The sequence below is a fragment of the Odocoileus virginianus genome, chromosome 26, assembly GCF_023699985.2.
Source record: "Odocoileus virginianus isolate 20LAN1187 ecotype Illinois chromosome 26, Ovbor_1.2, whole genome shotgun sequence".
NCBI lineage: Eukaryota > Metazoa > Chordata > Mammalia > Artiodactyla > Cervidae > Odocoileus > Odocoileus virginianus.
In genome coordinates, this window is record NC_069699.1 from 15,763,327 (window position 1) to 15,790,941 (window position 27,615).

The 27,615-nt window shown below is 48.8% G+C and overlaps 1 protein-coding gene across 2 annotated transcripts in view; it reads right to left on the reverse strand.

Annotated features, from left to right (window-relative positions):
- Positions 1 to 11,755: 11,755 nt before the first annotated feature.
- Positions 11,756 to 27,615, reverse strand: part of LMCD1 (LIM and cysteine rich domains 1) — a 56,361-nt gene continuing 40,501 nt past the window's right edge. Inside the window, exons 5-6 of one of the 2 annotated variants that reach the window (XM_070455612.1) lie at positions 14,325 to 14,540; positions 11,756 to 12,415 (exon numbers count right to left, since the gene is read on the reverse strand). In XM_070455612.1, the coding sequence (XP_070311713.1) occupies positions 12,257 to 12,415; positions 14,325 to 14,540 (375 nt within the window). In that variant the 3' untranslated portion in view covers positions 11,756 to 12,256. Of the gene's footprint in view, positions 12,416 to 14,324; positions 14,541 to 15,768; positions 19,400 to 27,615 lie in introns of those variants that run through there. The other variant, XM_070455611.1, reaches the window with a different exon arrangement.

Genomic DNA, 27,615 nt, shown 5'->3' on the forward strand with positions numbered 1-27,615 from the left:
TTATCTCTCTAGCTCTCTCTGTTTGGTTGTACTGGGTCTTCATTGCTGCCTGTGGGCTTCCTCTATAGTTGTGATGAGGGGTGACTACTCTCTAGTTGCGGTGCATGGGCTTCTCATTGTGGCGGCTTCTCTTGCTGCCCAGCACACGCTCTGTGCATGTGAGTTTCTGTAGTTGCAGCACTTGAGTTCAGTAGTTGTGGCTTCTGGGCTTAGTTGCTCCGAGGCCTGTGGAATCTTCCTAGACCAGGGATCGAACCTGTGTCCCCTGCAGTGACAGATGGATTCTTATCCACTGTACCACCAGGGAAGTCCAGCAAAGTTCTTTTTTAAGGGGGAATGAGGGAGGCCTATGGTTGGTTGGTACAAGTTTCTTGATGTTGGAATCCTTTGTTCTTGTAGCTGTCTACCTAAGTCATGTCATGATGTTCCTGTAACTCTCCAACAAGACAAATGTTTTTCTCTGTTCTGCAGCTTTTTGCCTCTATATGGATGGAAAAGTGTTATACCCTTGAGAATGGGTTATCCTGTATATTTCAGGCTATAGGTAGCATTCTTAACTGAAGCAAAAGTATTAGAATGCAAGTGTTAAAGTAAAAGAAACAGATTCAACATGGAGTCAGATTTGTTCTTCCCTATTACAAAGTTGCTTTCCTGGTAGCACAGTCATAAAGAATATGTCTACCAGTGCAGGAGATGTAGGACACATGGGTTTGATCCCTGGGTTGGAAAGAGGCCCTGGAGTAGGAAGTGGCAAACTACTGCAGTATTCTTGCCTAGAGAATCCCATGGACAGAGGAGCTACAGCCCATGGGGTTGCAAAGAGTCGGACATAACCAAGCAACTGAGCATGCACACTCACATTACACAGTTACCTGGGGTGGGTGGGGACAGGATGACAAACCTTCTTCTTCTTCCCCACTGACAGGAAGACCAGCGGGGCCCGCATCTCTAATGCAGTCATTTAGACTGCTGCCCAGGTGCCTGCAGATGACTTAGCCTTTTAAATAAGAGCCATCTAATTTTAAAGAATGAGAAAATTTCTCTGATTCTTCATTATAAATGGAACAGACAAAATTCACCTATTCTAAATACTATTCCTTTTCTCTTGGTAAGTTTCCTAGCTTAGAGGATACCACATGGTGTCCTAATGGTTGGAACTGGGTTTGCCTTCAGAACAGAAGGAAGTTTCTTAGAGTGAACAGTGCCCCAGCCCCAGTGTGAGATGGATCCCCATGTCACTCTCTGTATGAAGCCAATGGCTGGATTTTGGGGCCATGTGTGCGTTCTCCTGTGGGATTCTCTCGCCAGGCAACAGATGGCAGTCTCAATTTGGGCAAAATCTGGAAGATCTCACTCTGACTGACAGATGGACAGCCTGACAACAACCAAACCGAAATAGACGCGTGTACCCATTAGAAGGCACTTAAAACTCTGAATATGGAAGAAGAAATAAGAGTTAGAAGAAAAGCCAGCTTCTGAGGCCATGGCAGGCTGCCAGGTATTTTCTGACTTCACAGCAGTTCAGAGGACGTGTCTCTGGAGCCACGTAAACTGTTGTTCGTCCTTCCAGCATGAGGTGTTTTCATTTTAGGCTATGGGTGTTTCATCTAGAATGCTTGGTATTTTCTTCCAGGCCTCTATTTTAATAATCTTTTGATTTTTTAAAAAAATGTTTTCTTTAGAAAATGATGAATACATAGGTATAATCACAGCTCATTCCCTCAGACCCACATGCTCATGTGGAATTTGTGATCATTCAGATTCTACAGAATTGATTCCCTTTCTGGACGTTGCATGCGTGCTCAGTCACGTCCAACTCTTTGCGATCCCATGGGCTACAGCGTGTCAGGCTTCTCTGTCCATGGGATTCTCCAGGCAAGAATACTGGAGTGGGCTGTCATTTCCTCCTCCAGTTAGGAAAGTTATACCAGTCATATATGGTAGGGAAACCACTTTGGGGATAGCAGTGGGATTTTGGGTAGTTGGTGGCAGGGATACATAAAACTTCTGAAAGTAAATTACAATTTTCTTTTTTACAGTTTCCTTTTTTTACTTGAAGTGTAGTTGATTTACAAAGTGACTGAGTTATACACGTTAAGATATTCTTTTCCATTATGGCTTATCATGGAATGCTGGCTGCAGTCCCCTGTGGTATACAGGACGTTGTTGTCTATCCATCCTATCTACACTAATTTACATCTGCCGACCCCGGACCCCACTCCCCTCCTCAGCCAGCCTCCTTCCTGGCAACCACGAGTCCGTTCTCTGTGTCTGTGCGTCTGTTTTTATTTTGTGGATAGGTTCATTTGTGCCCTATTTTAGATTCCACGTGAGTGACGTCATATGACACTTGTCTTTCTGTGACTTCCTTCGCTTGGTGTGGCCATCTCTAGTTGTATCCATATCGCTACAGTTGGCATCGTTTCATTCTTTCTCATGGCTGAGCTGGATTCCATTGCATGTAAACTTTTCAGTCTCTGGTTCCACCTGATTCCCATCCGTTTACCAAAGTTTGGCCGTACAGTTTCTCCTCGATGGAAAGCGCTGGTTGCCCTGACCTAGAACTCTGGCTAGAACACCTAGGCTGTTCTAGGTCTAGAACCCTGTTGCGCTGTGATGGGAGCCAAAGAACAGCATGTCTCAGGGTAGACCCTCAGAGGAGGGTTTCCTCCACGAGTTGTTGCCAGTTGATCTGTCGTATCCTCCATGGGTTTTTGGTCACCACTCCTACCATTCGTTCAACTGACAACTTTGCTGCAGGTGAAACTTGACCACTTGTCACCCAGAGATAAGTCCCCATCCTAGGGATGTTGTGTTTTCATTTCATGTGTACTTTAGAACCAGGAAAACAAGATAGTTTACCTCCACTGTCTGTCCCTGCACACTCCCAGAGGACAGTACTTTACCGACTAGAAAGATGTATGTGGCATTTAAAAAAGCCTCTTTTAGAAGGGATAGTTGGTGAAAATAGAGAGCATCCCCCCGCCCCCTGACCCTGTAATTAGCTAAGTGAATGCTGGCTCACTGGCCACACCCACCCCACCTCCAGTCAAGGATTACCGCACGCGGAGTGCCTGTTTGTTTCCGCGTGGTCTGTGGCTGCTCACCCGACACCATGGCAGCGTTGAGCAGTTGCAAGAGGCCGTCTGGCCCACAAAGCCTAGAGCATTTACTGTCTGGCCCTTTACAGAGACATGTTGCTGACTCCTGGCCTTGGGTTGGGGCGATGCAAACGGGCTGCCTTCAGAGCAGTTGTAGCAACAGGTATGTTGTGGGTGTGTTAGAAAGCAAAGTGACCGGCAGCCACACAAGCCGCTTGGCCCCTGCTGTTGGCACGTGGCCTGCTTCACGGATGTGTCCCATCACTTGGTCCCTGTAGGCACTGGCGTCCCATCCCTGGTTAGCAGGTTCAGGAAGGTTGTTGGCTTTGAAGCCAGGAGGCCTGGGTGGTGGTCTTGGACCTGCTCTGAGCTCGCAGTGTGACCCTGATAAAGCTCTCTTACTCTATGGCCTGAGTTTGCTCAATTCTCAGGCAAGGGGTCAGGTTGCCTGGCCTCAGATCAGCCTTTGCAAGTCTAACATGCTCCAACCTGGCTACACCGAGGGTGATCCTTAGGCCAACTGCATCGCCACCTGGAGCTTGTTGGAGAGGCAGAGTCTCAGGCCCCACCCCAGACCTACTGAATCGGTTGTTCAGTCGCTAAGTCGTGTCTGATTCTTTGCGACCCCGTGGACTGCAGCACGCCAGACTTCCCTATCCTTCACTGTCTCTGAAACTTTCTCTCATGTCCACTGAGTCAGTGATGCCATCCGATCAGAATTGAATCAGAACCCACATTTAACAATCTCCCCAGGCAATTCTTCCAAACACTACATCTGAGAGGCCTTCCTCAAGAATGTCACCTTCCTGGTGTCAGCAGTGAATGCGTGCTTAGTCACTTTGGTCGTGTCCGACTCTCTGTGACCCCATGGACCATAGTCCGCCAGGGTCCTCTATCCATGGGATTCTCCAGGCAAGAATACCGGAGTGGGTTGCCATTTCCTTCTCCAAGCAGTAAATACTGGGCTCCATGTTTTAAATCAGAGGCCTTTGGGGATTTCAATTCCTGAGCAGTCGAGCTCAGTCTTCAACTGAATTAAGTGAGACATAAAATGTATGACATTTTCAGAGGAATGTTTCCCCTACCTTTCCCCAGGTATTCCCTTAAGACTTCGTGGAACTCATTGTTGTGAGTCTGGGGGTCAGCAGGGCCACTCACCATTCTTGTTTTTGCTTTTAATGTTTAACTGAAGTATAGTTGATTTACAAAGTTGTGTTAATTTCTGCTGTACAGTGAAATGACTCAGTTATACCCATATATGCATTTTTTAAAATATTCTATTCCATTATGGTTAATCCTAGGATATTGAATATAGTTCACTATGCTCTACATTCTACATTTTTTAATGTGCGCACTCCCATTTAATTTTCAGAACAGCCCTATAAAGGAAATGCTATTACTATCCCCATTTTATAAAGGAGAAACTTGGGAACAAAGTGAAGTGACTTATCTAAGCAACGCAGTGGAGGTGGTTTTAACATTGAGGCATCTAGCTGCCATGCCCGTGCTGTCAGTAGCCAGGCTGTGCTGCCGGACATGAAGGATCTGTTTGGTGACCGAGTGAGAAGGGTCAGGCCTGCTACTGGCCTGTTTTCAAGGAGGCTGGGGAGACCTTGGCAAGGAGCTCAAGCTGGAATTCTGCTAGGATGCAGGCCTGAGGGAATAATGGTGTTATTGGTGGCTCTCCTCTGATCGATTTTGACTCTGCTGGTGCAGAAACCACGCCTCTTTTGTCTACTGTTGTATTTCTAAGGCCTAGCACAGTGCCCATGGCCTAGTAGACATGGTAAGTGAACGAATCAAAGAATGAACCAATGAATGAGTAAGTTGCCTTTTCTGAAGACAAACGTGGAGTCTGACACGTGTAATCTGATCAAAGGCCACGTCAGTCACACAGTTATCTGAGACTGTGAACATCTGGAGGAGCCAGCAAGGGCTTCCTGGAGGAGGGAGCATTCCCACTGAGCCTTGACGTGGAGGTGGCAGAAGGGTGGCATTTGGGGTGGGAACACGTGCTGAAAGCCTCGTGTTGCAAGCCCTGGCCCAGATGTCACGGACACCTCTCCTGCAGAGGGGACCACACAGGCACTGTATTGAATAAACATCTTCTTCTTTGGCCTGGGACTCTGGCGGGAGCATATTCCTCCGTCCAGCTTTGGCACACATGGTCCCCTTGCATTGGCCAAGGATGCCCGCCCACCCGTCGCCTCCTGCTCCCTCTCCCCTTATCAGCTGAAGATGAACTCCATGGAGCTCTCCTGTCAAACGATGCACAAACTATTCCCTTGTAGGGCCAAGACATGTGGTTCTTTGCAACAATATCATAATTTATATATTTGATTAAAAACCAGAACCTGTGCCAGCAGTCTGCATAATCTAGCATATTGGGATCATTAGCTGCTGTGTCACTCTTCTATTTTAAAACTTTCCATATTTGAACTCATGGACGTACATCCTTCACATTTATTAAACTTTTCCCATAAAAACAGCTTAGTAAGTCTCCATCATCTTTCATGGAATAAAAGAAAAAAAAAGGCCCCAATAAAACCCTGCAGACATTTCCTTTAGGGAATACCATTTTATTTGGACCTTTAAAAACATTTGTCTTTTCTTGCCAGTAATTAAAAAAAATACCAAGACAAATGAGAGTTTTAGTAGCACGATAATTGCTTCAAGATGAGATCTGTGACTTGGCTTCCTCCGTGGCTCTCTGCTGTTCTGCTCCCAGGAGTCTGCATTCCCGGGATGGCCTCGTCCTCAGACTCCTTAGCTTGGTTCTCTTCTAACTTCTCGAAGTGCTCCTTCCCTGTTCTGTGCTCCTATAGTTTTACCCACCCTCCCTCTCTTTGCCCAGAAGGATTTCCTTTGTCACCTCCAGTCCTAACAGGACTTGTCTTTGCTACAAGGGCCTGACTTATGTGATTTAGGAGTGGCTGATCCTTTCTCTTCCCCTCAGGGATTGGCTGGTTAATCAAGGCACTGCTCATCAAGGTACCCTGCCTGTCTGGGCATAGTCACTGTTCAAGAGATTAGCCACATGACCCACGTTGGGTCATTCCCAGAAAGCCCAGAAAAGGGAGCCCTTTCATTAGGCTCACTGTCTCCAAGGACAAATATGAGCTTTGTTGCTTCTGGGGGCTGCGTCTGCTACCATCTGGGTGAACCTGCTTGAGCATGAAGTTGACGCTGAGAAAAACAGTGGTGAGAAATGGAAAAAGGAAGCAGATTCTCAGCTAGAAAGTAGATTCTAGAATGTGGATTCCCTCCAGTTTTTTCGTTTCATTATTCTTGTTTAAACTGGTTTGCATTGGACTTCCCTTACTTGCGAGAGAGGCCTGGATAATATTTCTTCTGTCTACAGGTCCAAATCCTTCCTGTTATTCAAGAACCAAAGCTGTTCCAGACTCAGACCAAAGAAACTCTTTATGCTCATGCCTGCAGATTCTATTATCACAGAACCAAGGGAATCAGTCCAAGAGATCATTTTGCTTGAAACCAGTAGAATCTGACTGAACACACATCATGCTTGAGAAGAAGGAGCAAGCACACTTCTTCCATCAACAGCATCATCTCCAGTCTCAGGTCAAAGGCAGGGAAGTGTGAATGGTCTGCATGCATGCCATGGCACCCTCTCAGCTTCCATGGAACTGTTCCAGATTTGAAGCCAAACTTTTGGAGCCAAAGGCTGATAACCTAGCGAGTCAAGCACTCATGTCACTATTGCCTGTGTCCCCCTGGACAGACTTGACTAAACGTCCAGATGAACCAGGGGGTGTAATGGCTTCAGAAATGTGTCAGTCCAGCTAAAACGCGAGACATCTGGGGTATCAGTCACATTTTTTCGGGCTACAGTGAACAAGACCTCAATAATGACAAACTGTATGGTAAGGAAAGGTGTCATACAATTAAGGAATGTGTAACCCAGCATAGAGTAGAAGGAAATCGTCTCCTATGACAGAAAAGGCAGAAGTGAGTTCACCGGCTTGATGACATAACCAAGGATCTAGGTACTGTTTAAGTCTCAGCTCCATCTCCCTCAGTTTATTAACTTGGTTCATGTGTCTCCTCATGGTTCTAAGATGGTGCCAGGAACTCCTACCCGACAAGTAGGACAGGTAAGAAGACGGGACTTCCTGAGAAACGGCTGAATCCCAAACTGGGGCAGGAAAAGCACAAAATGAGCTGAGAGCTCCTTGTGGTGCCAGAATGTAAAATTATGTTCAAGGCATGATGGCAACCTGTCAAAAGAGTATAACAGCCAGCTTGTAAAAGTTTTTGTTGGCCATATTTGGGACAGTTTGAGCATCAAAAGTAATAGTGAGAATAGCAGATCATAAGCAATTTAATAAAATAGACATCTATAACTCCAAACTGACAGAACAAATGAATAAATACATAAATAGGGAGAAAATAAAGCTTTTCCTTAGAGTAGAATGCTAACTGATAAATATGGAAGGAATGATCGAATTAGAAAAAAATCAGCATTTGGCAACTGTTGTAGTGATAATTAAATCATTCAAGAAACCTCAATGGATACTGACAAGCAGTGGGTGGAATTTTGATGAGGAATCAGGATGTTAACATAGTCTCAAAGTATCTTCCCACAAAATAGTCATTAAGTACAGAGAAAAGGAGTAACTTTATAATGGAAGGATCTAGTATAATCAAGTGTTGAAAATTAATATCAACACTGATAGAACAAATAAAAATCTTGTATTATCTTATCGGATGCAATGAAAGGAAAACAGCATCACTTCTGTGGCCTTCCTACCAAAAAAGCATAACCTGAATCTAATTATAAGAGAATATCAATTCTCAAACCCAATTTGATGGACATTCTACTCATTAAGTGACCTTTAATCATTTAAGATGTTAAGATGGTAACTGTCACAGCAAGAAATAGGATTACTTCCCAACTGATGAAAGCTAAAAGGGACAAGTTAAGTCACTGCAGCACGTAATCTTGGACTAGATTTTTTTGTTATAAAAGACATTATCGGGACAACTGGTGAAGCGTGACCGAGATCTGAGAATGAGAAGGTAGGATGTTAGTCCCTATTTTTGATGTTATCTCACACTTGGGTTGGAGAACGTCTGCGTTTGTAGGAATCATACACTGAAATATTCAGGAGCAGCGAGGCATTGTGTCAGCCAGGCTCTCACAGTTCAAGAAGTCAAGTTCTTTGTTGTCTTTCTGAGACTCGAAGTTTGAAATTATATCAAAAGAAAAAGAGTAGGACTGTTCCCTTCAGAGCATCTCTTTTCCTCAAAGAAGCGTTTTTAAGTAGCTTCCCTATGGCGAAGCCCCGCTGGCGTGGCGCAAGTCACGTGCCTGTCCTCCAGCCGCCAAAGAGGCTGGGAGAATGCGCGTCTGTCACGGGGAGTGGGCGGTCCGCGCCAAGAAGGAGATGGAGCCAGCACTGTCTGCCTCAGACCGAAGTTCCCCTATTCGATTTAGGCGCTTTTGGAACCCACTGCCGTTAGCAACAATGAATCACCCCGGGGCCCTCTGCAATTTGATCTTTGATTTAGTTGCTAAGCGTTATTCTAAGGATTGGAGACCAAAGATGATGAGAGTATGTGTTGTCTAAAAGCGCACGGGGAGCCTTTCTCTAACTAATATTTATAGCAGAACAGAGTCAGCGCAGTGATCGCCGTGAGCCTGGGGGATCTGGGGAACACAGGCGAAGGGGAAGGGCACCTATGGCACTCTTGTGGGGAGGGTGAGGCTGGGGAACGGGAGTGATGGGAGTGACGCTGCTCTTCCTGCTGACGTGGGGGTAAACCATACACGAGTTATAACACATTAGAGCGCATGTCCTTCCAATTCTGATGCAGAATCCCATTTAGCTCTGGCAGCCCCATGGACAAGGCAGTAATAGGGCACCGTGTCGGGGAACTCTGGGCAAGGCGAGCAGCTGGAGCAGCCAGCAGAGATGGGGGAAGCTGGGGCGTGTGCATTTGGCTTCTGAAAGGAGAGTGGGAAGCAAGGTGGGTTGGAGCTGGGAAAATTAAGAAGCTTGACTACAAAGCTAGGAGTGAAAGTCGTTCAGTCTTGTCTGACTCTTTGTGACCCCATGGACTATACAGTCCATGGAATTCTCTAGGCCAGAATACTGGAGTGGGTAGCTGTTCCCTTCTTCAGGGGATCTTCCTAACCCAGGGATCGAACCCAGGCCTCCTGCATCGCAGGCGGATTCTTTACCAGCGGAGCCACCAGGGCAGCCCACACAGCTTTCCACCTTCTCCTGTGTGTGAACAAGGGGCCCCTGTTTTGTAGAGCAGAGCGCCCGACAAGGCTGTGTTTCTGAAAGGTCTAGCTGAGCAGTATGTGGACAGAATGAGTTTGTGGCAGGAAGACTCACTACGGGACCATTGTCAACCTGGGCAGAAAACATCCAAGGTGAAGGGCAGCCTTGGGGATGAGGAAGAGGTGATGGGAGAGAGGACTGCATTGAGTGACCATCAGAAGGGGTGTCAGAGGGGATTCGGGTGTTCCAAGTGCAAGGTCAGTGTCATTAGTAGACACTGGGAAGGCAGCAGCGTGCTCTGGGTGGTGTCCACCAGGGTCTGTGGGGGACATCAGTCCTGTCCACAATAGTGTGGACAGAGGCACCAGGACAAACTCAGTCAGGCATCACTCTGGGGCTTCATGTATCCCGTGGTCTCTCTGTGCAGCCATCACCAACCCCTGCTGAAAACTCTATGCAGGCTACCTGTTGCTCTTAGGACAGAGACCAGTCTTGTCTGCTACCCACAAAGCTGATGGCCCCCTTGTGCCTCAGTATCCATGCTCCCTCTCTGGACCTGCCACACCTGTCCATGGGCCATGGTCACCACTGTGTCTCCAACAGCAATAAATAGGTGTTGAATAAACTGGCGCTGCTTCAGCCACAGGGCCTTTGCACATGCTATCCATGCATCATCTTTAACATCTCCCTTTCCCTCTTCAGATCTCAGTTCACATGTTGCTTTTCCAGGAACACGTTTCCAGACATCCCTGATTGGGCCCAATCTCTTTCATTTGCTTTATAGAGACACGTTTCCCCACCACCACCTTTAGAGTATCCATGTGTATACTGAGCATGCGTGCTCAGTTGTTAAGTTGTGTCTGACTCTTTGGCCGTCTTGTGAACTGTAGCCTGCCAGGCTGCTCTGTCCGTGGAATTCTCCAGGCAAAGAATACTGGAGCGGGTTGCCATTTGCTCTTCCAGGGAATCTTCCTGACCAAGGGGTGGAGCCTGCACTTCCAGTGACTCCTGCATTGGCAGGCAGATTCTTTACCACTGAGCCACTCGGGAAGCTATAGCATCTATAGTAGTAGTAATTTTAAATCTACTTGTGGGAATATTTGCCCAAGGACCATTTCCTGCACAGACTGTAAAGTCTGGGGCATTGTTCTTTCTGTGAGCACCATCCCCACCTGTATTCAGCAGCGGAATTGGAACTCTATAATGCTCAGTGAATATTTGTGAATGAATGAATGAGGGAATGTATGAGTGAATCCATTGGTGCTACAGGAAGGGCTGAGAAGAAGGTTATGTTTCAGAAGCACCTTCTAGGACAGAATTTCAGTTGGGAGGAGTTGGTCTTCAAGGAACCAGCACAGAAAAGGGATGGGGGGAGAAGGGGAGGTCTTGATCCAGAGGAGTTTTTGCATGTTTAAGAGAAATCAGGAAATTGAAATCTAGAGAAAGAAAGGTTTTAAGACCAGGAAGACAGTTAAGCCACGTGTTGGAGGGATTTACATGTCAGGGTGAGGACTTGGTTCTTGAGAGGCAACTGGGAGCTGGGAAGAATGCATCTGGAAGCTTCTCTTTGAGAAGGTGGATGTGGAAGAGAAACAGGGTGGCCGGAGAGAGCAGCTGGGCACAGGACCACAAAGGACCAGGGTGTGGCCATAGCTGTCACTGGGCTTGCGAAGCGCGTGAATGGGGTATTGTAGACAAGAGGATGTGAGTGAAAGCTGGGTGGCGAAGGTAAAGAAATTGGGCAACAGATGGGCAGTTAAGAAAGAGAGGCCATGGTTGACTGGACTGTGAGCTACTAGGACTCAGGTCTTTTTATACTTAAATCCCCAGTAGAAAGGGAAATGTCTTTTTTTCCTAAAACTGGGGGAAGGAAATGAACTTGGAGGCTGTAAGTGCACCGAGGTCATAAAAGAGAGACTAGTCAGTGAGCTAGTCTGTTTGGTTGGCAACATTTACAAAAGGGAGTGATTTCTCATGAAGTCCATATTCCCTCAGGTCGGCCTGCGCTGGTCAGCATGTCCCATGTGGCACCCACTGGTTGAGCTGAGGTGGCCCTTTCTGAACACTCCACCTCGTCTCACTCCCAGAGGGGCTCACTCATCACCTGCCTCAGCTCTGAGAGCAGTGAACTGCCGCTCCTGTTTCTAGGAGGCTGCTTTTAGGTTCCCATGAAACACAACACTCTCATTTCCATCAGTGTCCTGGGGCTACCTGGAACTGGGCTATGGGGGTTCTGCCCTGAGGACCTACAGTCCCCAAAGAAGTCTGATGAGACACAGCTGAAGAAGATGTGCACCAGCGTTCCCGGGGCCTTTTGCCACCAGCGCCAGCATTCAGGGTCTTGGGGCAAAATAGTTGCCCTGAAATGCTGGCCACGTGGAAATAAATAATGAGATCAAGGTGTATGCGAACTTCATAAAACTTTTATTGGTGTATTTATCATGCCAACATTATTTTTTTATTTAAAAGTCAAATCCCATTTGAAAAGGAGGCAACAAAAGATCGTTGGGATCCCAGGCTGCTCCCAGAGGAGCCTCCACATTCACGAGAAAGCACGCACACCCTACAGCTACAGGATTTGATCACTCAGAGTTGCATTCTGGGAAACTCCTCCTAGAGAGCCCTGGCAGGATGCCTTTCGTTGGTAGCAGGGAAACAACAACAACAACAACAGAACAACTGCATCCTAAGACTTCTCCGAACATCTTTGGCTTTGAAACTCTTGACCCTAAAGGGTCCATCACCACCCAGCCTAGAATATATGTGGATATACATATTCCCACCGAAAAAAAGATGACCGTTTTTGTTGCTGGCTGTCTCGCCAGACCCTTAGGATGGCCTTGGCGCGCTGGGCTCCCCTCCGCGGCAGGACCCTGTGGGTTCCGGGCGCGGGCAGTCGGCCCTTCAGGAGCGTCTGGACTTGCTGCATGTCGGGCACAGGAGCTGACCCTTGGTTACGATGTACGCCCGGCCGCCCAGCTGCTGCTCGCAGCCCTCGCAGACAAAGTGCTTTCGGTGCCAGGCCAGGTCTTCCACACGCTGGTAGTCCTCTGAGAAGATTATCTGCGGAGGGGAGCAGAAGACACGTACGACTCAGGTTCTGTCTTGAGGAGACAGCATGTGAGAGGTGGTCCCTCTTTCCCCATCCTTGTTATGTCCTTTAAATGCTTCAGTGGAGAAATCAGACATAAGTCTCAGGCAGTAAGTACAGTATGTGATCAAGATCATGGCTGCATCTTAGCATCTTGGATGGAAGAAAACAAAACACAACAACCCTCCACTACTGGCAGGTTTTACGAATCTGGCATCTGTGATGCTCTGTGGGTCAAATCCAAAGCCCAGTCGTGCTCTGAGCTGGTGAAGACCGCCTCACTACAGCCAAGTGGCCAATGGCCAGTCTGCAAGAGTAGGCACACCCAGCGTGACTTGGGCTTGGAGCAAAGTAAACTTTGGGACATGTGTGTGATCTGGTGAGGAACCAGAGAGAGGAACGGCAAACTGGTTAAATGTGCCTTCTCATTTCAAGGTCAAACAGGGACCAGGTATGAATGTTGATTTAAATACTTAATGGCCGCATGACTTGGGGCGAATTTCTCAACCTCCCTGAGCCTCAGCTTCCACATCTGCAGGAGGGAGATATAAATACCACCCAGCCCAGGGGGTTTTATGAGTGCTCCAAGTGTCGCTGCAGATGGAGTACTCGGAATGTAACGGAGACAAAGTCAAGGCTGCATGAATAGCACTGCCCCTCTGAGCTGCATTCTCCTCAGATAGATGGAGATAGTGACTCCCTCCCCCTAAAAGGCTGTCATGAGATGTAAATGGCACGTCACAGGAAAGTCTACAGCACATTAGGACGAGGAGGGGTTACCGCGAGCACACCCTGGTCCTCAGAGTGTGAGCTGGGGGCCAGGCCTGCTCACAGCCCTTTTCCTTTCTTAATGCTCTTGCTGACACAGTTACGGTGCAGGAGGATTACAGGTTCTTAACTTCTCATAGAGACCAACATGTGGAAGGTGGGAGGGGAAGATACTAGCGCAAAGTGAAGAAGGCATTTCTAACCCTCACATGTGCCAAAGGTGAAGGTAGCGAGCTTCCTGTCACCAAGGGCATGCAGACAGTAGTTGGTACTGTCATAGCTATTACTGTCACTATTCACACACCTGTGAGTGCCTCTGGTCTAAACCCATATTGGGGAGCTGCACCCCTTTCCTAGCATCTCTATCTGGTGGATTGTCTTATGTTGATGCTACATGTTATGATAATACTGTTGTCTCATCGTGTATTACGTGATCCTAAGAGTCACGGGCAGGAGGAGAAGGGGACAACAGAGGATAAGATGGCTGGATGGCATCACCGACTCGATGGGCATGAGTTTGAGTAAACTCCGAGAGTTGGTGATCGACAGGGAGGCCTGGCGTGCTGCGATTCATGGGGTCGCAAAGAGTCGGACCCGACTGAATGAACTGAACTGAACTGAACTGAAGAGTCAAGGCAGCTCCTATTTTTCAGTCACTAGGTTGGGCCCAGGCCAAGCATTTTCGGGCATGATCTCGTTTGTCCTCACAACAACTGCATGGGGTGGGCACTGCTACCCTCCCACTTTTTAGGTGATAAAACTGCGACACAGGAGTTAGGGACCCATATGCAGAGCCAGGTGTGAACGTGTTCTGCCTCCGGGTGACACCCCATGATGTTCTGAGCACTTACTAAGTGCTGGGCCTCTTGCCAAGGATAAGATTTAACAGGTGCTCTGTGTCCCACCCATCCCAACAGACCTGGGGGCAGGAACTAATTTCTGCCCATTTTGCAGATGGGAAAACAGAGGCTGAGAGTGTGAAGGGGGCTCTGCGCCCCAGTCTTCCTACCTGTGGATCACATCACTGGTGAAACCACACTCTCCTGGGCCTCGGGGTCCTTTCCTGCAGTCAGAGGCACGCCTACCCCACTGTCCACCCCCACAGATCCTCACCTCATCACAGCCGGAGCACCGGGGCCGCAGGCTCTCGCAGTAGTGACGGCCACACCAGGGCGCCCCATCCTTCCAGAAGTAGATGAGGTCCACCAGCGGCTCAGAGCACTTGGTGCACACAAAGCAGGCAGGATGCCACTGCTTGCTGTAGCCTGCCCTGTCTGAGTAGACCACAGGGCTCTCGGCGGGGGCCACCCCCTTGCAGAGCTCACAGACCTGGAAGGAAGGGTGGGGGTGGACCCCCAGGACACGAGGCAGTCAGGAGCGCATCATGACCCAGGTTCCAGGGTTCACTCCAGTCCTCACTTCCTGGGTGATCTTGAGCAAGTTATGGAACCTCTCTGTTCTTCAGTTTTCTCATGTGCAGAGTGGAATAATAATACTACCTACCTAGCAGGTAGCTGTGAGGACTAAAGTGTTTGTTTAGTACAATGATTCTCACACATTTTGTTCTCAGGGCCTTTAGACTCTTCAAGAATTATTGAGAACCTCAAAGAGTTTCTGTTCATATGGGTTAAGAGCTCATGGTATTTACCTTTTGAGAAATTATAACTTAGGAAAAAGTTAAATAACTACTTATTAATTCATTAAAAATAGCAAACCAACAACATGTTAATATAAATATTTGTAATTAGAAATAACTGTATTTTCCCAAACAGGAAAATTGAGCCAGAGTGTGGCCTTGTTTACATTTTTGCAGACCTCTGATGACTGGCTCAGTAGAGAATTTCTCAATTCCGTGACTGCTTTAACTTTTCATCTTTTGCATTATGTGGTTTTCTTTGAAATACATGAAGAAAATCTGACTTTACACTTATTAGGAATTGAAAAAGGAAGGAAGGCATTTTAAAATAGCCTTTCCAGATAACTGAACTATTTTTGTTTGCTATTAATCAAAATTTGACAAGTGGTAGTTTCTCAGAGGGCTTCCCTGGTAGCTCAGAGGTTAAAGCATCTGCCTGCAATGCGGGAGACCCGGGATCGATCCCTGGATCAAAGCAAGTTAATGCAGATTCTGAAACATATCAACCAGCCTTTCATCCCTGTTTTCAACACAATAAAACACAATAAAACCCACCGGTCCACCTTGCACTTTGAATGGATCTCTTACCTATGCAGGGTTGCCTTTTAATAAACTTAAAATTTTAGAAGTTTTTGATTTACAGAAAAAATTGTACAGCTAGTGGAGAGAATTCTTGTAGACCCCACACCCACTATCCTGTTTTCTTGGCATCTTACATGAATATGGTGTACTTGTCACAATCAGTTAACCAGTACAGATATGTTATTATTAACTAAAGTCCAAACTTTCTCCAAATGTGCTTAGATTTTACGTAACGTCCCTTTCCTCTTCTGGGATCCCATCCAGGATCCTGCATTACAGATAGCGACCATGTCTCCTTAGGCTCCTTTGGGCTATGACCGTTTCTCAGACTTGCCTTAGTTTTAGTAACCGTGGAGGGGTTCTGGTCAAATAAGCGGCTGCTCTCATCACATCCTAACCAGACGACATCCTCAATCTGTAAAATCTTTCCAGTTGTTTTGGAGTTCTCGCCCACTCCCCAGAACTCCCGTGCGGAGGGTGATACTGGTTGTCATCTCCCTGGGGCAGGTGTATGTCCAGCATTATGCTTGGCTGTTTTCACTCCTGACTGATACCCTTATGAAACCCAAGAGAGTTACTTTCCCTTCTGGAGTTATTTTCCTTTTAGGGAGACCTGTATGTCCTCCTCCCTCCCTCCCCCTCCTGCCCTCCCCCCAAACATGGCAAAACCCAGTTTCACAGAGACCAGTCACTACAGTGGAAGGTAGGCAAAGCTGGGGTTTCAACCGAGGCCCAGCTGGACCCCAAAGCCGAGGTTCTTCCTTCTCCATCATGTGTCTTTCCACGAGTGTCGGCATAACTACGGCAAACAGCTTCTGCCCGTTCTTGTAGCGACCGTCAGCTTCAGATGCATTTTACGTTTGAACTCCAATTTAGTGACATGTTTTTCTGCCCCCAAAGAATTCCATTTTTCATGAGCAGACCTGTGTTACAGACTGAATGGTTCACCTCCCCCAATTAATATGTTGAAACCCTAAAGTGTGACTGTATTTGGAGATAGGGCCTTTAAGGAGTTAATTAAGGTTAAATGAGGTCATTAGCGTGGGGCTCCAATCAGACAGGACTTGTGTCCTTAGAAGATCAGAAACCAGAGATGGGTGGCTTTCTTTCTGTTAGTCTCTCTCTGGGTGTGCTCACAGGGAAAGCCCTGTGAGGACACCCTGAGAAGGGGGGCCCCTGCAAGCCAGAAAGAGGGGTCTCACCAGAACCCAATCGTGCTAGCACCTTGAGCTTGAACTTTTATCCTCCAGAACTGTAAAAAAACACATTTCTGTTGTTTAAGCCCCCTGGTCTATGATATTCTTTATGGCAGCCCGAGTTGACTGATACAACATGTATTATAAAAGCCTGTCCTAATTATCCTACTTTATTTTGAATTTCAAAAACTTGTGGACGTTTATTTTCTCTCTTGCCACAGAAAGTTCTTATGTGATATCACTGACTTTAACTCGTGGCCCATAACACCTGATTAATTGGTTACCTGGCCCTCTATAGAAATGCTTGTTGACCCATGGCTTGAAATGAATATACTATCTTACTAAGCACTAATTATATGTCAGCCCAAATAGAGATAGTTATTGCTTTGCTATGTAAAGATGAGTAGGCATGTATTGAAAGCCTAAACACTTTGTCTTATTTATATACTTTAATTGCATACTTAATATATTCTTGTAAATGAAGAAGAAATAAAATGGTGATAATCAGGGAGGGAAAACCAAGTGACAAAATAAGTCCAGGTACTGACAGTGGTCCCCAGGCACAGCTGTGGTTGAGCGCGTGCCCAGATAGGAATGTGTTTGATTAGTTAGTCCTGGCTGCCTGACGACGTGCCTTGGACCATACTGGATCTGTGGTTTCATTATGCCCACAAGAATGATGTGTGTGAGTTCCTCCCCAGAGTGGAACCCTGTCGCTTTGCACACGACTGAGCCCCAGCTCACCTGGAACTCATCAGAGCCTGCCTGTGCACGCCTGCTCAGTCGTGTCCGACTCTGCCACCCCACAGACGGTAGCCCGCCAGGCTCCTCTGTCCACGGGATTCTCCAGGCAAGCATACTGGAGTGGGTTGCCATTTCCTCCTCCAGGGAGTCTTCGCAACCCAGGAACTGCACCCGCATCTCCTGCATTGGCAGGTGGATTCTCTACCACTGAGCCACCTGCGAAGTCTTATGGGAAAACGGATAATGGATCCACATTCACTGATTGTCACATCTCTTAAGCATAACTGGGAAGTGTCAGCTGTCTGGTGAGGGCTGTTTGAGAACCAAGTGAGTTTCCTATCCATCTGTCTTTCCATATTTCACAGAATGAAGTTTCCAGCCCCTTTTCTCCCACACAGAAGGGCTTTCTGTCCATCCATCATGCCTGGTCGGGTATCACCAGGCAACATCAATGGGGCTCCCAACTTCAAATTTCCAGCTGTTTTCTAACACAGAGGTGGGGAAAGGAAGGGATATAAATGCACCTGGGTGTGTCTGGGGGGAAGTGGTGGTACCGGCAGGTGCCTGTGACCCAAGAAGGAAATAGAGGGATGTGAGTCAGAGAGGCAGTCTGGGGTGATCACGGGTGACTCTGAACTGTGGGCTGGGATCTCACTCTGGAGGTAATGGGGAGCCATTGCTGGTTCTGGAAGCCAAGAGTGCCGAGTTCTGGTTCGTACCGTGGGAGAGAACTCTGGGAGCACTGTCTGAAAGGGCTTTGTCAGGGCCTCTCTGGGGAGTGTCTTTTCCCTCATTGTCCCCCAGCATTCCTGGCTCTGCACCCCATTACTACCAGTAGCCAGTCCTTTTTCTTTTAAGCCGATGCTTTTTAAAGCAAACAGTGTCACTGCCATTTTACGAAAACATGATGTCTGATTAGTAAGTCCTGTCAACATGCGTCAGGAACCAATTTCTTCTTGCCTCTGAGCTGGTCTCAAAGGATGAGAGATCTGATAGTGTCCTGATTCTATCAATCTGGCGGCCCCTCAGCCACCAGGGGCATCCTGGCAACCAAGAGTCCAACGGTCCAGCCTGCCTGGGTCCTGTGATCCAGGGTCTGCCTCTGCATAAACTTAGTCTATCATCCTCGGTACTGAGGATTACAGTTTCTAAACTGCAGTGGATGCTTGAGCGGGGCGGGGGCTAGCTGTGTGACCTTGCGCAAGTTAACCAACCTCTCTGTGCCTTAGTTTTTTTCATCCATCAAATGGAAAATACTACTAATGATACTCAGAACATCATAGGCCTGTTATATGGATTAAGTGAGATCCTAAAATTAATGAACTTTTTAAGGGTTCAGTACTAAGTAGCTAAAATCTACCGTCATCCTTTACCCAGCCCTGTTTATAAAAAGTTGAGGCTTGGAGGAGTTAAATCCATTTCCTAAGATGATAAAGATGTCTCAGGCAGGATCTGCTGCTGGTTTGGAGGCTTGGGTTCCTTTCAGTAGGACCATGAGCACGTGGAGTGTGAGGAGTTCATTCCTCCCACCCGGGGCTCTGTGTTTTTCCATGTCTGTTCTCTTTCTCTGTTCAAGGCCAGAGAATAAAGTCAGGCGAGTTCTATCCTGTCACTACCCCAGACTCAGCTACAACCAGTCCCTGGCTCGGCAGGCCCGCTTGTCTCCCTCTCCCATCGTACCCGCCTAAGGCTGTGCTCTCTGGTTCCGGACAGATGGCGGCACCTCCCCCACCCTGCAGGGTCTGATGAGTAGATCTGGGACGGGGGAAGGAATTTGCAGACTCCCAGGGGATGCTGGTGTAATCAGGGGACCACAGTTCACGAATCACTGTCACAGAGCATTTAAACATGACCTTATATATAAAATCAGCAAAGATGACATCACCCGTTAGGTTCAGTTGGAGCAAAAGCCAATTTGAATTCCTGGGATGCTTCAATTCTAGACTGTTTTGAAGAAAGCTCAATGGAGTCATTCCCAGGCGATGTCCCCTCTGGAGGAGACAGCGTGGTCCAGCAGAAGTCCTCTGGGACTGGGTTAAGAGGAGCAGAGAAGAACATTGACCATTGGCATGTCAGTGGGTTCTCACTCAGACTCCCAATTGGCTAAAATCAGAGCTTCTTCATGGGAATCTGTCCATGTACTGGTTGCCATGTGACCTAGTTTTCAGACTGTCGTCCCTTGGGGAAAGGAGCTGTAGCACAGACCTTTCTTTTCTTTTTCTTTTTAAAAAATATTTATTTATTTATTTGGCTACTCTGGGTCTTAGTTGCAGCACTCAAACTCTTTAGTTGCAGCATGCAAACTCTTAATTGCAGGATGTGGGATCTAGTTCCCTGACCAGGGATCACACCCGGGCCCTCTGCAGTGGAAGCATGGAGTCTTGGCCCCTGGACCACCAGGGAAGTCCCCAGACCTGTCATAAGTAGAACATATATGACATTTCTCCCGTGAATGTCTCTTCACACTGAGGTTTTGCCCTGTCCCTGTTCAAACGGTGAAAGAGTCTTAATTACAAGGGTCTAAATGAAAGACTATCTATTCCGTACTTTCAGTTCAGTTCAGTTCAGTCTCAGTCGTGTCTGACTCTTTGCGACCCCATGAACCACAGCACGCCAGACCTCCCTGTCCATCACCAACTCCCGGAGTCCACCCAAACCCATGTCCATTGAGTAGGTGATGCCATCCAGCCATCTCATTCTCTGTCGTCCCCTTCTCCTCCTGCCCTCAATCTCTCCCAGCATCAGGGTCTTATCCACTGAGTCAGCTCTTTGCATCTGGTGGCCAAAGTATTGGAGTTTCAGCTTCAACATCAGTCCTTCCAATGAACACCCAGGACTGATCTCCTTTAGGACGGACTGGCTGGATCTCCTTGCAGTGCAAGGGACTCTCAAGAGTCGTCTCCAACACCACAGTTCAAAAGCATCAATTCTTTGGCGCTCATCTTTCTTTATAGTCCAACTCTCACATCCATACGTGACCACTGGAAAAACCATAGCCTTGACTAGACTTTTGTTGGCAAAGTAATGTCAAGTAATGGCTCTGCTTTTTAATATGCTGTCTAGGTTGGTCATAACTTTCCTTTCAAGGAGTAAGCGTCTTTTAATTTCATGGCTGCAATCATCATTTGCAGTGAGTTTGGAGCCCAGAAAAATAAAGTCAGCAACTGTTTCCACTGTTTCCCCATCTATCTACCATGAAGTGATGGAACTGGATGCCATGATCTTAGTTTTTTGAATGTTGAGCTTTAAGCCAACTTTTTCACTCTTCTCTTTCACTTTCATCAAGAGGCTCTTTAGTTCTTCTTCACTTTCTGCTATAAGGGTGGTGTCATCTGCATATCTGAGGTTATTGATATTTCTCCCGGCAATCTTGATTCCAGCTTGTGCTTCCTCCAGCCCAGCGTTTCTCATGATGTACTCTGCATTTAAGTTAAATAAGCAGGGTGACAATATACAGCCTTGACGTACTCCTTTTCCGTACTTTGGGTCTTTGTAAACACCTGCTTTGAGAAAGCTGAGGAGCATGCTAGATTCAGTTGCCTCCAAAGCTCACACACTGTAGGGCTGGGTTCCATCCACTGTGATGTGTGGAAATGATGCTGGCAACTCTGTGAACCTTCCTCCCACCAGTGGGTGTCTGTCTCCTTTGTTCATACGGGGTCCTGCCTTAGTGACTCATTTCTGTAGAACCGAATGTGACAGACGGGATGCTGTCAATTTCCAAGGAAGATCATAAAAGGCAGCTCAGCTTTCACCTTTTTTTTTTGTGAGTTCTGGTGGGGGTGGAGGTGGGGGGCTGGGAAAAAGTCCTGAGGTCCCCTTTCTAGGGCAACTACGCAGGGAAAACACCAAAATAGAGGGAGAGGCCAAGGCCCCTGCTATGGTCCAGCCCCAGCCTTCTCTGTCTTCCCAGCATCATGGCCAGAGACAGGCTAGCCTGCTGAGCCCTACCCGAACTGCTGATTTGTGAGCAAAACAGACGTCAGTGCTCTGAGCTGCTGCATCCGGGGTGGTTTGCTGCGTGGCCCTAGGTAACAGAACACGTGGGCACGCAGAGTTACTCAGGCTTCTGAAGTGGAAGTAACCAACACGCAAAGCGTTTGAGGAAACAGCAGGTCCAGGCCAGTGGCCCCAGGTCCCGCGGCCAGAGAACTATCTCCAGGGACGAGACACCCTAGCCTTCAGAGACAAGTCTGCAGACACCGAGAACCTTCCCAACCAGCCACAGCCTCTCCGTCAGGGTGGCCAGCAGTTCTGTCCCAATTATGCTGTTCTCTTCTAGAAGGCTCTTATCCAAAGGCCTCCCCAGTCTAAACTCAGATTACCTCGTGAAAAGCTCACCATTATAACACAGTAAATATTAACACAAGCGCCTTGAATCCAGGCGCTGTGTTGCCTCCAACACAAATACTCAACAATTTATTCCTAAACAGCATCTCCTCTTCTCCTCTTATGGCGATTATTCACCATCTGGGCTTTGCAACCTCACGTATCCCAGAGTAGTTTGTTTCCCCTCCTTGCTCTCTTTCTGGCCCAGTGTGGTGGCAGGCATCTTCAGCCTCTTGTGTTCCAGGCCCCACAATAGCATCTCCCCGGTCACGTGCTGACGGCATGGGATGGCGCAGGCGCAGCGGTCAGGGTCCCGGGCTTTCGTGTGAAGTCCCAGCATGCTTCATCTTGGGGGCACCTTGGATGACTCAGCCGCCTGTCTGAGCCTCAGGGTCCTCCTCTGTGACGCAAGGCGGGCCCTGATGGTGGGAACTGCTTAGCCACCTTGTTCTTTGCCTCCTACGTCTTCTTGGGCCAGCTCCTTTTAGGAGTTGGAGCTCTGCCGAGCGAGGTAGAATGTCAGGCGTGTAACTGAGCCTCCCTCACTGGTGGTCTGCAGAAGGGGGAAGTGGGGGCCACATACCCTTCCTGCAGGCCACACTTGGAAGAGAGAGACTGTCAGCCTGGGGCGTTCTCGGGTCCGACTCTGACAAGCATGGCCTTACAGAGGGAGAGTAGGGACACGGCTCACATGTGGTCATCTCCCTTGCAGCAGCCTCACGTGGTGCCCAGGCCCCCGGGAACTCTGGAAGTAGGGGCGCTTCCATTGTTTGGAGTCTGCGCGGGGTCTGGGGTGAGGCTGGCCTGGGTTCCGGTTCTGGCTTCAGCGCTCACCAGTTAGAGACTAGCTCGGGGGAGAGTCTATCTTGTTGGGTAATTCTTAGAACTGAAGCCCCGGCACGACATAGGTCGTCAGAGAGTGGCAGACGACACCACCCTCCATGTCATCATTGTCACCGAGTAACCCCCAGCAGGGAAAGAAAAGCCCTGTTTCCGTCAGTGGAGCATGACGCAGCCACTTCAAGGGGGGCGGGGCGGGCAAGACACTTGTGAAGCCTTCTGTGGCAACACGGAGAAGTATTTATAGTATCAAAAGTGGGATGAAAGGAATTTTCTGTGGAAAAGAAAATCTCCTTTAATGTCATTAAAATTTCTCCGCCGTAAAGGAGGAGGCAGGCGGATGTGGAGGAGCCTGGTAACCATGGCGACTGGGAAGGCTGCCTCTTGGGCCTTTGACCCTCGGTCCTCAGCTCAGACGGGGCTCTCAGGCATGGGGTGCTGGTTTCAAGTGTGCAGAGAGAGACGGGCTCTCCTGCCAGCCCACAAGCCAAACATCTGCTCTGACCACGCTTCGGCGGTCCCTTGCCCACAAATATGTCCCCGTCGGGGCTGGAGTTGGGCTGAGCTGCCAGCTGCTGTAAGTTTCCATCTGCGAGGCCGGCCTCACGGGAGGGAGGGGACCCAGGCCTCGGGTCCCTCCTCTGTGCATTCTTGTGGGGAAACGGGGTTGGGGGAGGTCCACTGTCATTTGGGACCTGAGTAACACATCTTTACGACTTCCAGAAATGCCTTCGCTTCTTTCAGTCTGTTCTCCTTTTAATCTTCTCCGGGGCTATGGCCTGGCCTGAGAGCAGGAGCTGGGGGGCTCCTGGCAGGAATGAAAAATACGGAAGGGTGGAGATGACATTAAATGCTACGTCCTGGCTTGCTTTCTTCTTTCTTCGGTTACAAGTTTGGGGTGTAGAGAAAGGAGGAAATTCCTGGGCAGGATGAGCATGCCCAGGAAATCTGTATATTGAATTTCTGAGAACATATCCAGTAAGCTCTGTAAACGCCGGGCAATGGTCTGGTAGAGCCATTCACTGCCAGTGCATCAAGGTCCGGTGTCTGTGGGATCCATCCAGGTTCGAGGGGTTGGGAGCAGGATGTGGGGCCCTGCCGTGTGACTATGGAGGTCCAGGCTGCTGGGGTAGGCAGCTTCCTGACCACAGGATGCTTTGAAGCCCCCAAGACTCCTGAGAACCCATGGCGGGTGGCATTGGAATGGGGTGGACAAGCGCTTCCCTTGTTCCTGACTTGCCCCCAAATTCTCTGCTGGCTGGACTCCACACATTGCCACTCACCCCAACAAACAGAAATGCATGTGCCTTTGCTTTGTCTCCACGCTGCCAAGACCCCACAGAGCTGCTGATGCAGAAGGACCTGGGCTGGAATCTCACTAGCAAACCAGCTAACCTCTCTGTGCCTCAGGCTCCACATCTGTAAAATGGGTATAACAACCCCACCCTCTCTCACCGGTTGTTCGGATGATTCAGAGATGAATGAGACTGCTATGCAATGACAGCCCCCTCCCCACTCCATGCACACGTAGTGGGGCAAATCAGGGAGAGAGAGGGAGGCTGAACATTGGGGGGTTTACTTGGCCTCAGTGGTTTAAAGGGCCTGCTTTGAGAGTGACAGTGAACAAGCTGGTATCTGGGATTTTTGTGTGTGACTTTTCCTCACGAAGAGGGCTGACTCTCACGGGCATTTCCCATCCTGCCACCTCTCCTGAGCACAGCGTCAGGGTGACACTTCCAGGGACCTGCTGGTCCCGCCATCCCGCCGCTCTCCGGCTTCACCCAGCACTCAGCCCGTGGGCAGGGATTCCACACGGATGACTCGGAACAGGCTCTGGTGGGAATGCTCCTCTGGTCTGGTCAGTCTGGTGGGGGGAGGACTCAGCAGTCCGACCCTGGGGTTGCCCTGGGTTCCTCCCGAGGTTTCCGAGGAAGGCCATCACTGTAACAGGCTGCCCAGCCTCAGCACGGAGCTTAGTGAGTGCCAGGGCGGACCGCCGTGGGGTGCAGGCTGCCGGGGGCTCAGAGAGGGCGGGCTCCTGGCTTCTGTCTGCTGAGAGCAGAGGGTCGTGAGCTCCTGGCTGTGGCGATCAGGGCCAGAAGAGAGTGGGGGCTGTGTTATCCCCAAGTGTTCCCTGAACTCCCCATGGACAGTTCAAAGAATTCGAGAGTGCTGCACGGTGTTCTCAAAGCCGGACCCCCAAAGCCGCGGGGAGGCCACACACATCTAGAACACGCCCACGTTAGCATCTCGCGGACCCTCACTGTGTAACAGATTAGCGATATCATTTTGGCTGAGTTTATATGTCAGGTCATTTTCAACCCTCTATAGCAGTGGTTCTCAAAGGGTGGCCCCCAGCCTAGCATTGGCATCAGCCTGGAGACTTGTTGGAAATGCTGATTCTCAGGCCCCACCTGCACCCACTAGTCTGGGGTGGGACCCAGGCCGCTGGATTTTAGCCAGGGTGCCAGGTGCGTTTAGACATCACCATAGTCTTCTGAAGGCTCTGAGAAGTCCAGCCTGCAAGAAACCCAGTTCGTTTTGTCCACTCTGATGTCCCCTTTACACAGCCACATGGCCCTTTAATAGCTTCATATCCTTGAGCTTCCGGGCAGTAAGCTTTGGGAAACAGGAAGATGGGCTTGGGGGCTGACAGAGGCTGGTCTGAGTCCCACAGCCTCTTGTCCTGTGGCTGGGTGGCTGAGAGCTCTACGTCAAAGGTCACAATGGTAGCTGCCAGCAACGGTCCTGACGCTCACCATCAGGGTGACAGAGCGTGGCATGTTACAACTCCAGCGTGCTTCATGTCACGTGTCCTTCTTTCTGCCTCCTCTTCCTTCATACGTCGCTGTTTGATCTGGAATGTCAGTTCTGTGCGTCCTCCCTGTATCCGGGTTCTTAGGTTGAATGCCCCGATGGCTTCTAGCCAAGTTCACTTCCCTCCTCAGGGGGAGCAAAAGCCAGGTCTGTGCCTGACATTTGGCTTTGGAGGCTGTCCCGCTGCCCTTTTATGAGAACAAGAGGAGCCCGGCACACAGGCCGGCCAGCACCCACGTCCCCTTGATATGCGGCCCCCTGGCCTGGGGCTGCCAGGGACACACTGTCTACAGCCTGGCAGGATATTAGTTACCTTAATAGAATTTGCTCCCTGGCTTCGAGGAGATAAACATTGAGTTAAATACAGATAACAGGCAGGGTTTTCTATTCAGCATCACACAGTAGAAAGAGTATCAGATCCGGAGTCTGCCCACCCCTGTCCCCCCCAGAAACGATAGGGCCTCAGACAAGCTACCTATGTTCTCTGAATCCTTCACACACCTGCAACACATGCGTGCAGAGTCGTGTCCGACTCTGTGCGACCCCAGGGACTGTAGCCCGCCAGGCTCCTCTGTCCATGGGATTCTCCAGGCAAGAATACTGGAGTGGGTTGCCGTGCCCTCCTCCAGGGGATCTTCCTGACCCGGGGATTGAACTTGTCTCTCCTGTATCTCCTATATTGGCAGGCGGAGTCTTTACCACTTGCGATACCTGGGAAGGCCCAACTATAATACAGGGCTTGTGAAATCCACCCACCAGGTAATGGTTTGAATTCATCCAAGACCTGAAAGTAGTGAACATAGCATGTAGCACACAGAAGATGCTTAAGGCACATAAACTTGAAATCTCATTGTCCTCTCAAGCAAAACAGCCACCCAAGTGGTCCCCATCTTCAGAGTATCAATTTAGTTTCAACATTCATTCATTCATGCGTCACATAATTACCAAGTACCTTCTCTGTATATTCTATCAGTGGTACCTGCTGCAGAGAGGGGTGGTTTGATGTGTAGCCCTAGGTTACAGAGATGGAGACGACAGGACCTCAGCATCTAGAGGGGGTGACGGATGTGAGTCTACTAGTGACATAATTAGTTATCTAATTAAGATCAGGTTTAGGAAAAGGAAGGGGCTATGGTGCTGGAGAAGACACTTGAGAGTCCCTTGGACTGCAAGGAGATCAAACCAATTAATCCTAAAGGAAATCAATCCTGAATATTCATTGGAAGGACTGATGCTGAAGCTGACGCTCCAATACTTTGGCCACCTGATGTGAAGAGTTGACTCGCTGGAAAAGACCCTGATGCTGGGAAAGATTGAAGGCGGGAGGAAGATGGGGAGACAGAGGATGAGATCGTTGGGATGGCATCATCGACTCAATGGACACGAGTTTGAACAAACTCTGGGAGATACTGAAGGACAGGGAAGTCTCGCATGCTGCAGTCCATGGGGTCACAAAGAGTTGGACACGATTTAGCAACTGAACAGCAACTACAAAGGAAGGAAAAGTCTGTCTTCCCTAACCAGCCCAACCCACCAATATCACCTTCCTGTGGATTCCCTATTTACTGTCTGGTCTTGTTTAAATACTTCTAAAGTGTCAGAGCCATTTCCTAGAGCTGACTGTTGCCAAGGACCTGGGGTCTTAGGCCGCCTCTGCCCTACTTCCATGCTGTCCAAACACGTGGAATCCAGGATGAAATACATTCTCAGATCAGCATTTCTCTCCTGGGAATGGCAACTGGGAAATGTCACAGACTTAAAGCTGCCTTCCAATTTGGAATTCTGCAGTACTTACTTGTTAAGAGGCGATGGAGGGTGTAGAGAGCAGGGCTGGGTAGGGGGCTAGTTTCTGCTAGTCACTGCATCTAATTTTTAAAAATCAGTTCCTGGGATGTGAATTCTTCCTGAGAAACAGGTCTTTTCAACATCATCACCAATTTGTGCTAGGGAAAATCAACTTCATTCTTTTGTCTTCGAGTTTATCAGATGGCAATCCCAAATGAATGTGCCCATGGGGTGGGCATTGGAAATGCAGGACGCAGGTTTCGGATAGCAAGTGTGAGTTACTACAGAGAATAGAGACCCTTTCTTGATGTAGTGACAGCATCATTTGAGTGGGCATGTCCCTGGGGTGCCTGGCTCATGTGGGTGACTCTTGCCTGTTGCCAGCAAGGCAGGTGATTTGCTTCATGGATTGGGACTCATATTTCCAAATGTCACGTAGAGTCATAGGGTCTCTTGACTGATGGGGGTTGGGGGT